Genomic DNA, 12,461 nt, shown 5'->3' with positions numbered 1-12,461 from the left:
ACGCTCCTCCCCACCCACCAGATCCTGGCCCCAAGCCCCCCGCGTCGGTCCTCACGGAGGTAGCCGAGCCACGGCGCCGATCCTCGCCCAGGTCCAGCTCCTCCTCCATCTCCGCGGCCGCCTGACGACGTCACATCCTGGAAACCAAGCGGCCCCGCCGCGTCCCTGACTACGGCTCCGCCCCCTCCATCCCAATATTTAAAGGACCCCTGCGTTATTCCCGGACTCGGAGCGCCGTCCTCCAACTTAAACCAAATCTTCCCCAAACTTGTCTTGCTTAACTTCTGGAAGAAGCGTCTAGATATTAAACCCGCTAAGGCTGCTCCTGTGGGACATGAAAAAATTTTAGTCCTTAGGAACTGGCTGCATTTGTAGCTCTGTTTGAATATATCAGTAATTAAGTACAAAGCACTACTGCTAATGGTATAATGGTAGTAATTATATCGATGCCTTCTACATATAGCTCTTCGCAATGTACAGGAGGCCCTCACAGTTTTTACCCACATGGGGGCCGCATGGGAAGCAAGATCCATTTGACAGATTAGAAAACACACTCACAGTGTGAGGTGTAATAGATATTCCCAACTAATGAATCAAAGAAAATGCAATACACAATTATGCCTGCCTTCAAGACGCTTATGGAGAAGCTGAATCAGCACATCAAATACTTGAGTAGTAATAACTTTCAGAAGTACAGAAATTGGTTATCTTTTGGGACCAGCAGTTAGCGTAATGGCTGTGTCGCTGGACTCCCACGTAGTCGACCACGGTTGGCGCCCGGACCTGGTGGCTTAAACTCACGCCAGGCGCGTGTGCGTGCGTGCCCAAGATCCCTAGAGGAGAATGGAGGAGAAGGGGTTGCAGCGTGGCCATACCCCCTGAGGGGTGATTTCTTGCTTTCTGTCCCTCTGTCTGTCTCTGTCTATATGGCGAGCGCACGTGCCCTACAGTGAAAACCTCTCAAAAAAAAAAAAATGGTAATCTTTTTAAATCCCAAGAACCCTATAAAATGGCAATGACATCTCTATTTAACAATGGAGTACACTGAGGTGCTAAGAAGTGGCTTGAGGAAAATCATCTGAGTATTAAGTGGCAGACAGTCACTCTTTTATTTATTTATTTATTTATTTTAGTTTACTAAAAGTGGCATGTGCTTTCCAGAAAGAGACCAAGACAAAGAGAGAGGGAAAAGTGAAAGTGAGAAATCATCCCCCTGGGAGTGGGGGGGAGGATGATGGCCACATCACAATCCCTTCCCCTCCAGGACCCTCTCAGAATTCTGGGTATGCATACACATGTGCCTGGTATGATTTTCTCTTTTGTGAGAGGTTTTTGCTATAGGGCACGTGTGCTCGCCAGAAAGACAAAGAGAGACAGAGAGAAAGAAAACAAGAAATCACCCCCCAGGGAGGACGGCCTCACTGCAATCCCTTCTCCTCCATTCTCCTCTCGGGATCTTGGGCATGCATGCACACGCGCCCAGCGTGAGTTTAAGCCAACAAGTCTAGGACTCGAACCGCGGTCGACTACATGGGAGTTCAGCAACATAGCCATTGCGCTAACTGCGGGTCCTCTTGGTATGATTTTCAGGCTACAGAGTCTGGGAATCTAACTTGATCACTAGCCATATGGGATCCAGCTGAGAAAGGACTTGGAACTCCCCCACTCCCCACTTTCCTACATTATAGTCATCCTAGCCTCCATGCCACTTGCTGTCCCCAGGCACTCTTCTGACCCCAGATATTACTGGAGTATTTTTCTCCAGCACATGCTATCAGGTGAAAGCCATTCTCAGCCTGCAGGAGATGCCCCACAGATTCCCAGTCTAATGGGGAGCTCAATTCTTCACTGATTCTCCATGTAAGATCTCCACATCAGGGGCTGGATGGCGACACAAATGGTAAAATGCCAAGCTGCAAGGCTGACCCTTGATCAGAGCTGGCTGAAGTTGCTGGATTGCAGTGTTAAGCCCCTGTTGGGTGGCTGTCTCTCTCTCACCCCTCTGTCTCTCTGAAGAAATACATAATCATTAAGCCAACAACACAGCACTGGTCAGGCCCCTGTCACTGCTCGGCTGGGACTGAAAGCGAACAATATCCCTAGTGGCATACTGGTCTTACAGCTGGATGATCACTGGTTACAAGTGAAGACTTAGACTGCCCCTTGACACAATGGTTAAATGCTGCACAGTGGAAGCTGGATCCCATATGGCTAACCAGAGTCCAAAATCACCAGACACGTGGACACATACTCAGGATCTTGACACATGGAGAATTGGAGGAAAAAGGTTGTTGACATGACCAGGCCCCATTGGGAGTGAGGGCAGTTGTTTGGTTGTTTTTGTTTTTTTTTTTCCCCTCTCTGTCTTTCTCTCATGTGTATGTACATACTCTTTGGCATACTAAAAGAAAAAAAAAAAAGTGAGGACTTGGAAATTGGAGTGGCATCCCTAAAATTCTGTTGCAAACGTTTCTTAAATAACCAATAACATTTGTTCCACACACCCTTACTGGGTAGTACTGTGTGACAGCATACCTGTGCCAGTAGAACATGGGTTGGGATAAGACATGAGTTCCGTTATTAACCTAGTTTTACTGAAAACTACCTGTGTAGCCAGGCAGAGCCGTCTCTGACTTCAGTTTCTTCCCTTGTAATTCCCCTTTGAGATTATCTCTAAGATCCTTTACTCATTAACTCTGCTTCTCAGTGACACTTTTCTATTAGATTTTAATATGAAGAAACATTGGTCGCCTAAAATCTAAGACAGATGCAATATAGGCTCCAACGAATCCCTGTTTCCTCTTTTCTTGGCACCAGATGAGCAAGAAGGGATTAATCTTCGATTTTTCCTAAACACACAGCCTTACCACCAACAACTTATAACCAGTTTCCAGACCTTCACACCCACTTCCCCAACATCCTGAAAACAGAAGGTGAACGGAACTCATCCTGGGCAGACAGAAGCTGGAGTAATGGCTTCCAAACCTTGCTGCCTGCCTGAACCCTATGGGAAGTCGGTTTAAAAATACAGATGCTGGGGCCAGCAGGTGGTTGGTGTTTAAGGCACTGGATCCCACATGGTCAATTCTGCGGTTCGAGTCTCAGATCTGGCAACCTGAAAAACACACTGGGTATATATGCATGCCCAAAATCCCTAGGGGAGAATGGAAGAGAAGGGATTGTGGTGTGACCATCCCCTCTAAAGGGTGATTTCTCACTTTTCCTCCCTATCTGTCTCTGTCTCGCTCCCGCAAGCACACACACCCTAAGGCAAAAATCTATTAAAGAAAAAAATACAGATGCCAGGGCCTTTTCTCCGGATGCCGCTAAAACTATGCAGGCAAGGGTTTTTGTTTTTGTTGTTGTTGTTGTTCCTCACAGACACAGCCACAGAGCCTAGAACAGTACCTGGTGTTCAGTAAATATCCAACGATTCTCCAATTCCAGAGGCAGTACAGCAGAGGAGGTAAGTTGTGTCCAAACCCCGAACATTGATTGATACCTCACAGCTATGCGACTTTAAGTTATTTCTAGGGTTTCTACACCTTAGGTTTCCTCATTAGTTATGCAAATAAAAACAAAGCCCGCCCAAACAGACAGCCCTTGTTAAATATCACCTCCAGGACTCAGAAGCAGTGTGGCCCTGGAAAAACAGCTCCGTGTCTCAGTTTCCTCAACTGTAAAGTGATCCCCTAACTGTCCTGCGGATGCAGTGAGCATCCCCTCAGTAAGGAACCCAGGAGCCAGACCTCTGAGCAAGGGTCCGGGAAGGCTGGAGTGAGGGGATCGACACCAACCCAGGGAAGCGATCGACAGTTCGGACCTAAGTCCCGCGTTGAGAAAGACGCGGGAAAGGAGAACTCCGTGCCTTGCCCTCGCTGGGCTGCTCCTGGGAAAAGACCTAGAAGCTCAGGGTGAGAGAGCAGCGAAAGCGCAGGGCAAACTTCCCCTCACCCGTCTGGGAAATGGGCTCGGGCCAATTGCTGACTTTGCGCTCGTTGGCGCAGCTCCCCCCGGAGCCCTCGCCGAAGAAGGAGGCTGCGAACATCTGGATGACATTTCTGCAGAGAGCGGCTCGGGAGCTGCGGCTCGGCAAGTGGGGGTGCGCTTGGACGCACGTGGGGCCGAGCGGGAGGCCATTCCCCCGGGCAGCCAGTTTTGTTTTTCTCGCCGGATCCGCTGCCCCTTCTCCCGCCCCCAGCCCTCTCCGCCTCCCTGGCTCCCGACCCTCCGAGCCTCTTCACTGGCGGCCTCGCCTCGCCAGAGGGCACCCTCGACCTTCCGGAGAACGCCACCATTTTTCACTGCCCTGGAGCGTCTCCAAGCTTCAGCCCGACTCCAATCTTGTCAATGAGGAATCGGGGCCAGGATCGCCGCGGAGCTGAATCCGACCCTCCAACCCGCCGGCAGGCCGGGCGTCACCCAGATCTAGGGTGGCACGGCCGTCCCCGCCTGGCCCCACTCCCTCTCCGGCCTCTGCCCGGTGTCCGGCCTGGTCCAGGGGCGGTCCGGGACTGGGGGCAGGGAGGGACCGAGAGCCGGGCTGGAGAGAGCACGGACTGACAGCTGGGAGAGCGCGAAGGGGCTCGGGGAGCCGGAGGGAGGGAGGGGGCCGTGGAGTAACTTTCCAGAAAAACAGCCAACGTGTAGCAGGAGTAACTCCAAGAGGGGAAAAAAAGTTCAGTTACCACGTCGAATGAGAGGACTCGCAAAGTATTTTTCAAATAGGCTCGGCTTTTCCTGTGCCTGTTTAAAACATTAAAATCGTGCAGCAAAAGAGGCTGCGTGCGCTGGTCCCTCCCTCCCCCACCCCAGGCCAGAGACGTCATGGGAGGGAGGTATAAAATTTCAGCAGAGAGAAATAGAGAAAGCAGTGTGTGTGCATGTGTGTGTGTGAGCGAGAGGGAGAGGAGCGAGAGGAAGAGGGAGAAGGAGAGAGAAGCAGAGCCAAGTTCAAGGCAATGAGCAAGAGGGGCGAGAGATAGGGAAGCAGCATGCGAAAGGAGGAGTAACCGATTTCCGGAGCAGCATGCAGTGAACTGGCTTCTATTTTCTTTTTCTTTTTCCTTTTTAAAGAGCAGCAAGGGACAGAAGCAATGGCCGAGGGAGAAGACAAGCCGAGGTGCGGGTGACCCCGGGCATCCAAGTGGATTATTGGGACTGCTCTCCAGAGGCCTGTCCTCCCCGCCTTCCAATTGCACATAACCCCACGTCCCAGCCAATGAAGACGAGAGGCAGCGTGAACAAAGTCATTTAGAAAGCCCCCGAGGAAGTGTAAACAAAAGAGAAAGCATGAATGGAGTGCCTGAGAGACAAGTGTGTCCTGTCCTGCCCCCACCTTTAGCTGGGCCGGCAGCTGCCCAGCCCTGCCTCTCCCCACCTACTCACTGGTGATCCGACCTTTTCTTTTCTTTCTTTTTTTTTTTTTAACAATTTTTTTCCCTTTTCTTTTCCATTCTCTTTTCTTATTCTCCTTCAGGGCAAGACAAGGATTTTGATTTTGGGACCAATCTAAGGTCTTTTTGCTCCTTTAAAATACCCACTTTCTCCCCATCACCAAGCGGCGTTGAGCAATATCAGATATCCGTTCTATTTATTTTTACCTAAGGAAAAATTGCAGCTCTCTTCCCACTCCCAGCTGCCTTGCCTCCCCTCCCAGCCCTCTGCTTGCCCTCCACCTGGCCTGCTGGGAGTCAGAGCCCAACAAAACCTGTTGAGACACATGGACAAGAATCCCAGCGCTACGAGGCACACAGTCCGCTTCTTCGTCCCAGGGTTGCCAGCGCTTCCTGGAAGTCCTGAAGCTCTCGCAGTGCAGTGAGTTCATGCACCTTCTTGCCAAGCCTCAGTCTTTGGGATCTGGGGAGGCCGCCTGGTTTTCCTCCCTCTTTCTGCACGTCTGCTGGGGTCTCCTCCTCGCAAGGCCTCGCTGCCCCCCTGGCCTCTCTTCCCGGCTCGCCCATGAAGATGCACTTGCAAAGGGCTCTGGTGGTCTTGGCCCTGCTGAGTGCTGAACTTTGCCACGGTCAGCCTCTCTCTGTCCACTTGCACCACCTTGGACTTTGGCCGCATCAAGAAGAAGAGGGTGGAAGCCATTAGGGGACAGATCTTGAGCAAGCTCAGGCTCACCAGCCCCCCTGAGCCATCGGTGATGACCTACGTCCCCTATCACGTCCTGGCCCTTTACAACAGCACCCGGGAGCTGCTGGAGGAGATGCACGGGGAGAGGGAGGAAGCCTGCACTCAGGAAAACACCGAGTCGGAATACTATGCCAAAGAGATCCATAAATTCGACATGATCCAGGGACTGGCCGAGCACAGTAAGTCTAAATTCTCGCTGGGATGTCTGCTCTGATGGGTCTGAACTACAGTAAGGAGTTCATGGAGAGTGGCCTAGTGGTGGCCACACAGCAGAGGGCCCTGGCTCTACCAACACCGGGACTCAGGAGGTGTGATGTGCAGCCAGGGCTGGATAGGTGGGTGGGAAAGGAGACAACCATTCTGGTAAAGGCTGGGCGCTTCTGGGAGGCCAGGAGCCCTGGAACTGAGCAGCTTGCTGCACTCACATCACATCCTTGACTGACTTTAATTGGGAATTACATTGCGCCATCCAGGGAAACATATGGGTTCTGGCACACGCGATCACATTGGTAACCATAAGCATATGGGTGCCATAAAGGGGCCAGCCAGCTCCCTTGAGAACCCTTATGGTCCTGAGTCTGGAGACCAGTCTTCTCCCTGCTTTTCACAACTCATTGTGACACGTCTCCATTTCAGTTTTTCCAGTAAGGAAGAAGAGTACCTGCCCCAAATTAATGTCTGTCAACCTTTTGGGAGTTCAGGCGAGAGACAGGTTCAAGCTGCCTGGGCCCTTGAGTTGACCACCCCCTCCAATGCGTGACCCATATGGACCGTGTGTGTGTCTGAGTGTGTATGTGTGAGAGTGTGTGTGTGTGTGTGTGTGTGTGTGTGTCTGTGTGTTGGGGGAGGGCATGCATGCATGTTCACATGCACAAATACTTTAGGGCACTGTGCAGTCTGGTGTACAGTACATAGACTCATGCTCAAAATGGGTGTCTTCCAGGCTGGTGGACTCGGGGCAAGCAGGGCTGTGGCTCTGGATGTGTCGAGGAGGGCTGGCAGCCCTTTGTGTCTGCGTGTCATGAGAGAGAGGGTGGGAGGGGGCTGTGGGGGCAGCACGGGTGTGTGTCTGGGAGCGTGTCTTCCCAGGAGGCTCCCGGCGGTGCAGAGGAGCTGGGCGGCTTCTGGGTGAGCCGTCTGTGTGTGTTTGTACACGTGTGGAAGTCATGTGTGTTTACTGAATGGGGATTTAAAAAACCTCAATACAAGAGAGAGAAATTTGGCAGATGTTGAGAAACTGACAGCCCAGGAAGGAGGAATGTGAGCCACTCGTGGGCCAGAGGCTCTGGGAGCAGTCTGTTTGCTTTTCCTACCAGCAGGTGTCCTCGCCGCCCTGACTACCTCAGTAGGCATACCTGGGAGGTGTGTGGGAGGGTGCTAGGGAGCCTGCAGAGTGAGGGTGGTCAGCAGGGTGAACAGCGGAGTTGAAAGGAACCAGGCTGCAGAGAAAGAACAGGGATGGGTGCTGGTAGACAGGCCAGCTCTGGCTGAAGGTGCAAAAGGCCCCATTTGGAGCTGGTCCACGCCAGGGCCAGGCGGAGCAGCCTGTGGTTGCTGGCGAGGGGTTCCACTCCAGTTTCCTGTGGCTGCCTGGAGCGCCCTTCCTTAGGATGTGGCTACCGTGTGAGGCAGAGGCTGGAGGCCGAGGCCCAGCAATGCTCCTTGCCCGGGTCCTCTGGGTGGGGCTAGCTCATGGTCTGATAGGGGCCCACTATTCCCAGAGCCACTCAGTAACAGGATGTCTGAGCCCTCACCTCCCTGGGCACCCACCAGTGCAGGGGAGAGTGGCTTCAAATGTTGGAGGAAGGTAGAAATCTGAGGCCACAGGAGAGATCTGCAGAGAGCCAGGGCAAGAGGGTGGGACTCGGACCTTAATGTCCGGGTCAGGAGGAGGAGTCCCAAGGAGGAGGGATTCTGAGTCACAAGGCCCATCCAGCCTGGAATCCCAAGCTGAGAATGAATGATCCAGATGGATGCAAGCCCACACAGGTGTGAGTGGACATTTGTATAGAGACTAGGGGTACACATAGTGGATGGCCTTGGGAAAAGGCCCCACGGATACCTGGCAGCTTGGGAGCTGCAGCACCAAGACCTTACAACTGCAGCAGATGGGGGCAGGGCCACGGAACAGTGGTCTGGCCCAAGGCAACCTGGCATAGTGGGCAGGATGCTATTGGGGATGCTGAGGAGGGGTCAGCCCCCTGGGACACAAGCAATCCTGTAAAGGCTCACAGGTACAAACAGGAAGCAGGCCCAGACTCTCTGCAGCTGCTGGAGGTGACCCAGAAGCTGAACAGACCCATGGACCTGAGCCCACCCCAGGAAGGCAGATGCATCACACACAGTAATTGCACGGTGGCCATGGGCAGATGCAAACACCCAACACATGCTGGGCGAGAGCAAAGAGCCATCTGCAACAGCTTGGGTGAGGGCAGACCGGTGTTCACTGGGTCTGTGCTGGGACAGGGTGTCAGTGCCAGAGTTTCTGCTGGGAGGTGATAAGATCACTTCATCACTCCCAGCCACCTCCATTACCCAGTGGACAGGCACTGGGAGAGAAGTAACAGTAGGGGCTTGGGCAAGGAGACAGGTGACCCTGGAGATGAAAGTGAGAGAGGGAATGATTCTCAGTGGAGGAGCAGAAAGGGCACCAAGGCAGGAGCAGACAAGGCCCATCCTCTGGCTCTGCCCTGTCGTAAACTACTCTTACATCCCTGTTTTACAGACGAGAAAACTGAGATGAGGATCATCAGTTAAGTAGCTTGTCCGAACACAGCAGAGACCCTGACTTAGACATTCCGCATGAGTGTGTATTAAAATACACACATAAAGCCCTCCCTTTAATGTGTAAGCACCAAGAGAACTTAGATTTACCACGTAAATGACTCACTTGTTATACCTTGCAGGAGGGGACAGGTGTAATCTTATCATCCAGGTGGCAGGTGGCATAAGGATAACTGGATTTGTTCTTTCACTCTGCTTATTTGGAGGGGGGAGTAGAAGAGTTACACTGCCACAAACATTCTCCCCAATTCAACTCAAGATTCTCTTTATATAATGAGGAGCTTCAAGCAGGTTAAGTACTCACTACCATGCAAAAGTCACCTTTCAGAGCCTCTGTTTCTTTACCTGTAAATTAGAGATGGTCTCTAAACTTCCTTTCAGCTGGAAGAATTTCATAATTATAAAAGAGGATTTCAGAATCTCAGCTGGGGAGTGTGGGCAAGACCGTTGGTTTCTTATAATTCCCCAGGACTTTGCTATGGGAAGTAAGCAGAGATGTTCTCTGATCCTCAGAGACCTTGTTGTATTGGGGGGGGGGAGGAAGTAGGGGACAGGATAGCAGGACCCAGACCTTTTCATTTCTTTTGTCATCGTCCTTACCCAAACATCAATGGTGTAGGTGTCATTTTATCTTCTGATTTGTGATGATCTGCTTCTTGTGGGAGACTCCTGTCTTCAACCAAGGGCAACCAGTGATCCCAGAGTTTCTGAGCAAAGAGAAAACTCAGTACTTTTTTTTTTGTTTACTGCTAAGTATAGAACTAAAAAACTAAAAGACATTTCACAATGGAAAGAACTCATTTTCCCTAAGTGCCCTCCAGAGAGCAGAGCAGTGCTTCTCCAGGTATGACCTAGAGGGAGGCCCCTTCCCACTCGGATATAATCAGCACTTCTGGAGGGCAAGGTCCTGGGGAATATGCACTTTTATCATTTCTTCCTTTCTTTTTAAAAGGAATTTTTAAATTTTATTTGGCAGAGAGTGCATGTGCTCACTGGAGAAAGGCACGCACACACACAGAGAAAGCATGGCCCCATGAGGAAAGGTCACACTGTAATCCTTTCTCCATTTCTCCATCCTGTTGGGATTTGGAGCATGCATGTGCATGTGCCTGGTGTGTTTCCCAAGCCTTCAGATCTGGGACTTGAAACACGCATTCGACCATGCGGGATCCAGCTCACATAATCACTAGGCCATGGGCTGGCCCAGAATCTGCATTTTCAACATGCTCTTTATCTACTCTTAAGCACACTAAAAGTTAAGACTCAGCGAATAGAGGAATACCTCTTCCCAGACCAGAGGATTTCAAACAGGTGCCTACAGAGGCAAGGCAAGTAATACAAATGATCTAGAAGAAAAGCCATGGCACAAGCAGCATGATAAGCTGCACAGGACACTTGACCTTGGGGTGATGGAGGAAGGAAGGGAAGGAGGGTGTGTGTGGCAGGAGAGCCGAGGGGACCTGGAGCCCACGTGTCCTGTTCAAAGAGGCAGCCACTGCTCAGCTCCTGATGATTTTTGCATTCAGGAGTGTGGGTCCAGCTTGACTAGATCTAACTATTTTCCAGAAGGGCAGAAAATCTGGACCTTTCTGTGAAATCACCCAACTTTTAACATGGGCTTGAAATGTTTATGGGCTTCCAATTCCAAAAGTGTTAAGTTGATGCATTGACTAAGCAACATGTCTAATTCATTTAAAGGTCAATTCATGCAAAGTTTAAACCATTAAAGTAGTGCTTTCTCAAGTTTCCAGAACACCTGGGAGCCATGGTACCCTCTGCAGAGCATTATATGCACTGTAGTTTTCAACCTTGGCTGCACATGAAGAATCATCTGGAGATTTTTTTTTTTTGAGAGATTTTTGCTAGAGCGTGTGTGTGCTCACCAGAGAGACAGAGAGAGACAGAGAGGCAGAAAGCAAGAAATCACCTTCTTAGGGGGTATGGACATACCACAATCCCTTCTCCTCCATTCTCCTCTCAGAATTTTGAGCACACATGCACATGCACCTGGCGTGCGTTTTAAGCCCTCATGTCCGGGACGTGAAGTGCGGCCAACTACACACGAGTCCAGTGGTGTAACCATTACGCCATCTGCTGGCCCTTGGAGATCTTTTTTTAAGATGCTGTGGACTCACCCACTCTACTGCAGTTAGAATCAGCTGGGGAGTGGATCCAGGGATCCTCTGTTTTTCTGTTTAGTTATGGTTTTGGTTTTAATCATAGAGCATGTGCGCTTGCCAGAGAGGGAAAGTGAGAAGTCACACACACACACACACCCCCAGGGGGAATGGCCATGCTGCAATTCGTCTATATTCTCCTCTTGGGATTTGGGACATGCATGTACACATGCCCAGCTTGATTTCCAAGTTGCTAGGTCTGGGACTGGAATCCTGGTTAACCATGAGGGAGTCCAGTGCCTTAGCCACCATGCCATTTGATGGCCCCTCATCTTCTGTTTTTAAAGCTCTCCAGGTGGTACCAAAAGGTGGTAGAGTGTGGAATGCGATGGTCTGCAAGGCAAACCCACATGAAAAGTTTACAGTTCAAGTGTGACCTCCCTGAGTATGGCAGTCACACTTTTGCTTGTGATCTGGGGCTGGAGGAAAGCTAGGGGTGAGTCATGGCATTGAGACCCTGTTGAGGTGCTCTCTCAATCTCTCTCTGTCTCTCTCATGGAGGAAGTGAATAAATAAAGTTATTTTTTTTCCAAACGCTACTTTCCAGGTGACTAATATATAGCCAAGGTAGGGAAGTACAGCTACACTGATAGATGGAGTCCCTTCGCTGGAGCCGGTAGAAATTATGTATGTAGTCAGCCCTCCATGTCCAGTGGTTCTGTATCTGTGGGTTCTGCATCTGTGGATTCGACCAACTAAAGATCAAAAATATTTTTTAAAAGTGCAATAAAAAGAGCACAACAATTAAAATGATACAAAATTTAAAAATACAGAACTACCTATACAGCATCAGCATTGTATTAGGTATTACATGTAATCTAGAGATGATTTAAAGTATACTTTCTTTGTAGGCTATTTGTACGTTATGTGCAAATACTATGCCATTTTTATAAGGGGCTCAAGCATCTGTGGATTTTAGTGTCCTTGGGGACCCTGGAACCAATCCCCTGTGGAGACCAAGTGACAAATGTGTGAGCAAAGGCACACCTGGCAGCCCAGGTGTCTGCAAATGTTTTAAGAGGCTGTTGACTGAACACGGTCAGCTACGGTCATCCCATCCCCCTCAACTGCTGGGGAGACATTCTAAACTTCCCAGTGGATGCCTGCAACTGTGACTAGTACTAAATCCTCTACTACCTTTTTTCAGTCTGATAACCGAATCTGCTAAGTGACGAAAAAGCATGTCGTGTACATCAGTGTAGTGTGGATATGCTGAACAAAAGGATGAATCACGTCCTGGGCAGGACAGCATGAGATTTCATCACGCTACTCAGAATGGTGCTCAATTTAAAACGTATGAAGTGTTTGTTTCTGGAATTTTCCATTTAATATTTTCAGACCGCAGCTGACCGTGAGTAA

General features: G+C 50.4%; 2 protein-coding genes across 2 annotated transcripts in view; one reads left to right on the top strand and one right to left on the bottom strand.

The window, feature by feature from the left end:
* Positions 1–115, bottom strand: part of IFT43 (intraflagellar transport 43) — a 103,865-nt gene extending 103,750 nt beyond the window's left edge. The window contains exon 1 of the mRNA XM_006157056.2: positions 56–115. Within this exon, the coding sequence (XP_006157118.1) occupies positions 56–109 (54 nt within the window). The 5' untranslated portion in view covers positions 110–115. The remainder of the gene's footprint in view (positions 1–55) is intronic.
* Positions 116–4,607: 4,492 nt separating this feature from the next.
* The window catches only part of TGFB3 (transforming growth factor beta 3), a 28,750-nt gene continuing 20,896 nt past the window's right edge, over positions 4,608–12,461 (top strand). Inside the window, 2 exon segments of the mRNA XM_006157055.3 lie at positions 4,608–6,009; positions 6,011–6,320. Coding sequence (XP_006157117.1) covers positions 5,962–6,009; positions 6,011–6,320 — 358 coding nt within the window. The 5' untranslated portion in view covers positions 4,608–5,961.

This window comes from Tupaia chinensis, unplaced genomic scaffold (assembly GCF_000334495.1).
Source record: "Tupaia chinensis unplaced genomic scaffold, TupChi_1.0 Scaffold000528_1, whole genome shotgun sequence".
NCBI lineage: Eukaryota > Metazoa > Chordata > Mammalia > Scandentia > Tupaiidae > Tupaia > Tupaia belangeri.
The sequence above is the reverse complement of the archived record's forward strand: the minus strand, read 5'-3'. Positions and strand labels throughout refer to the sequence as shown.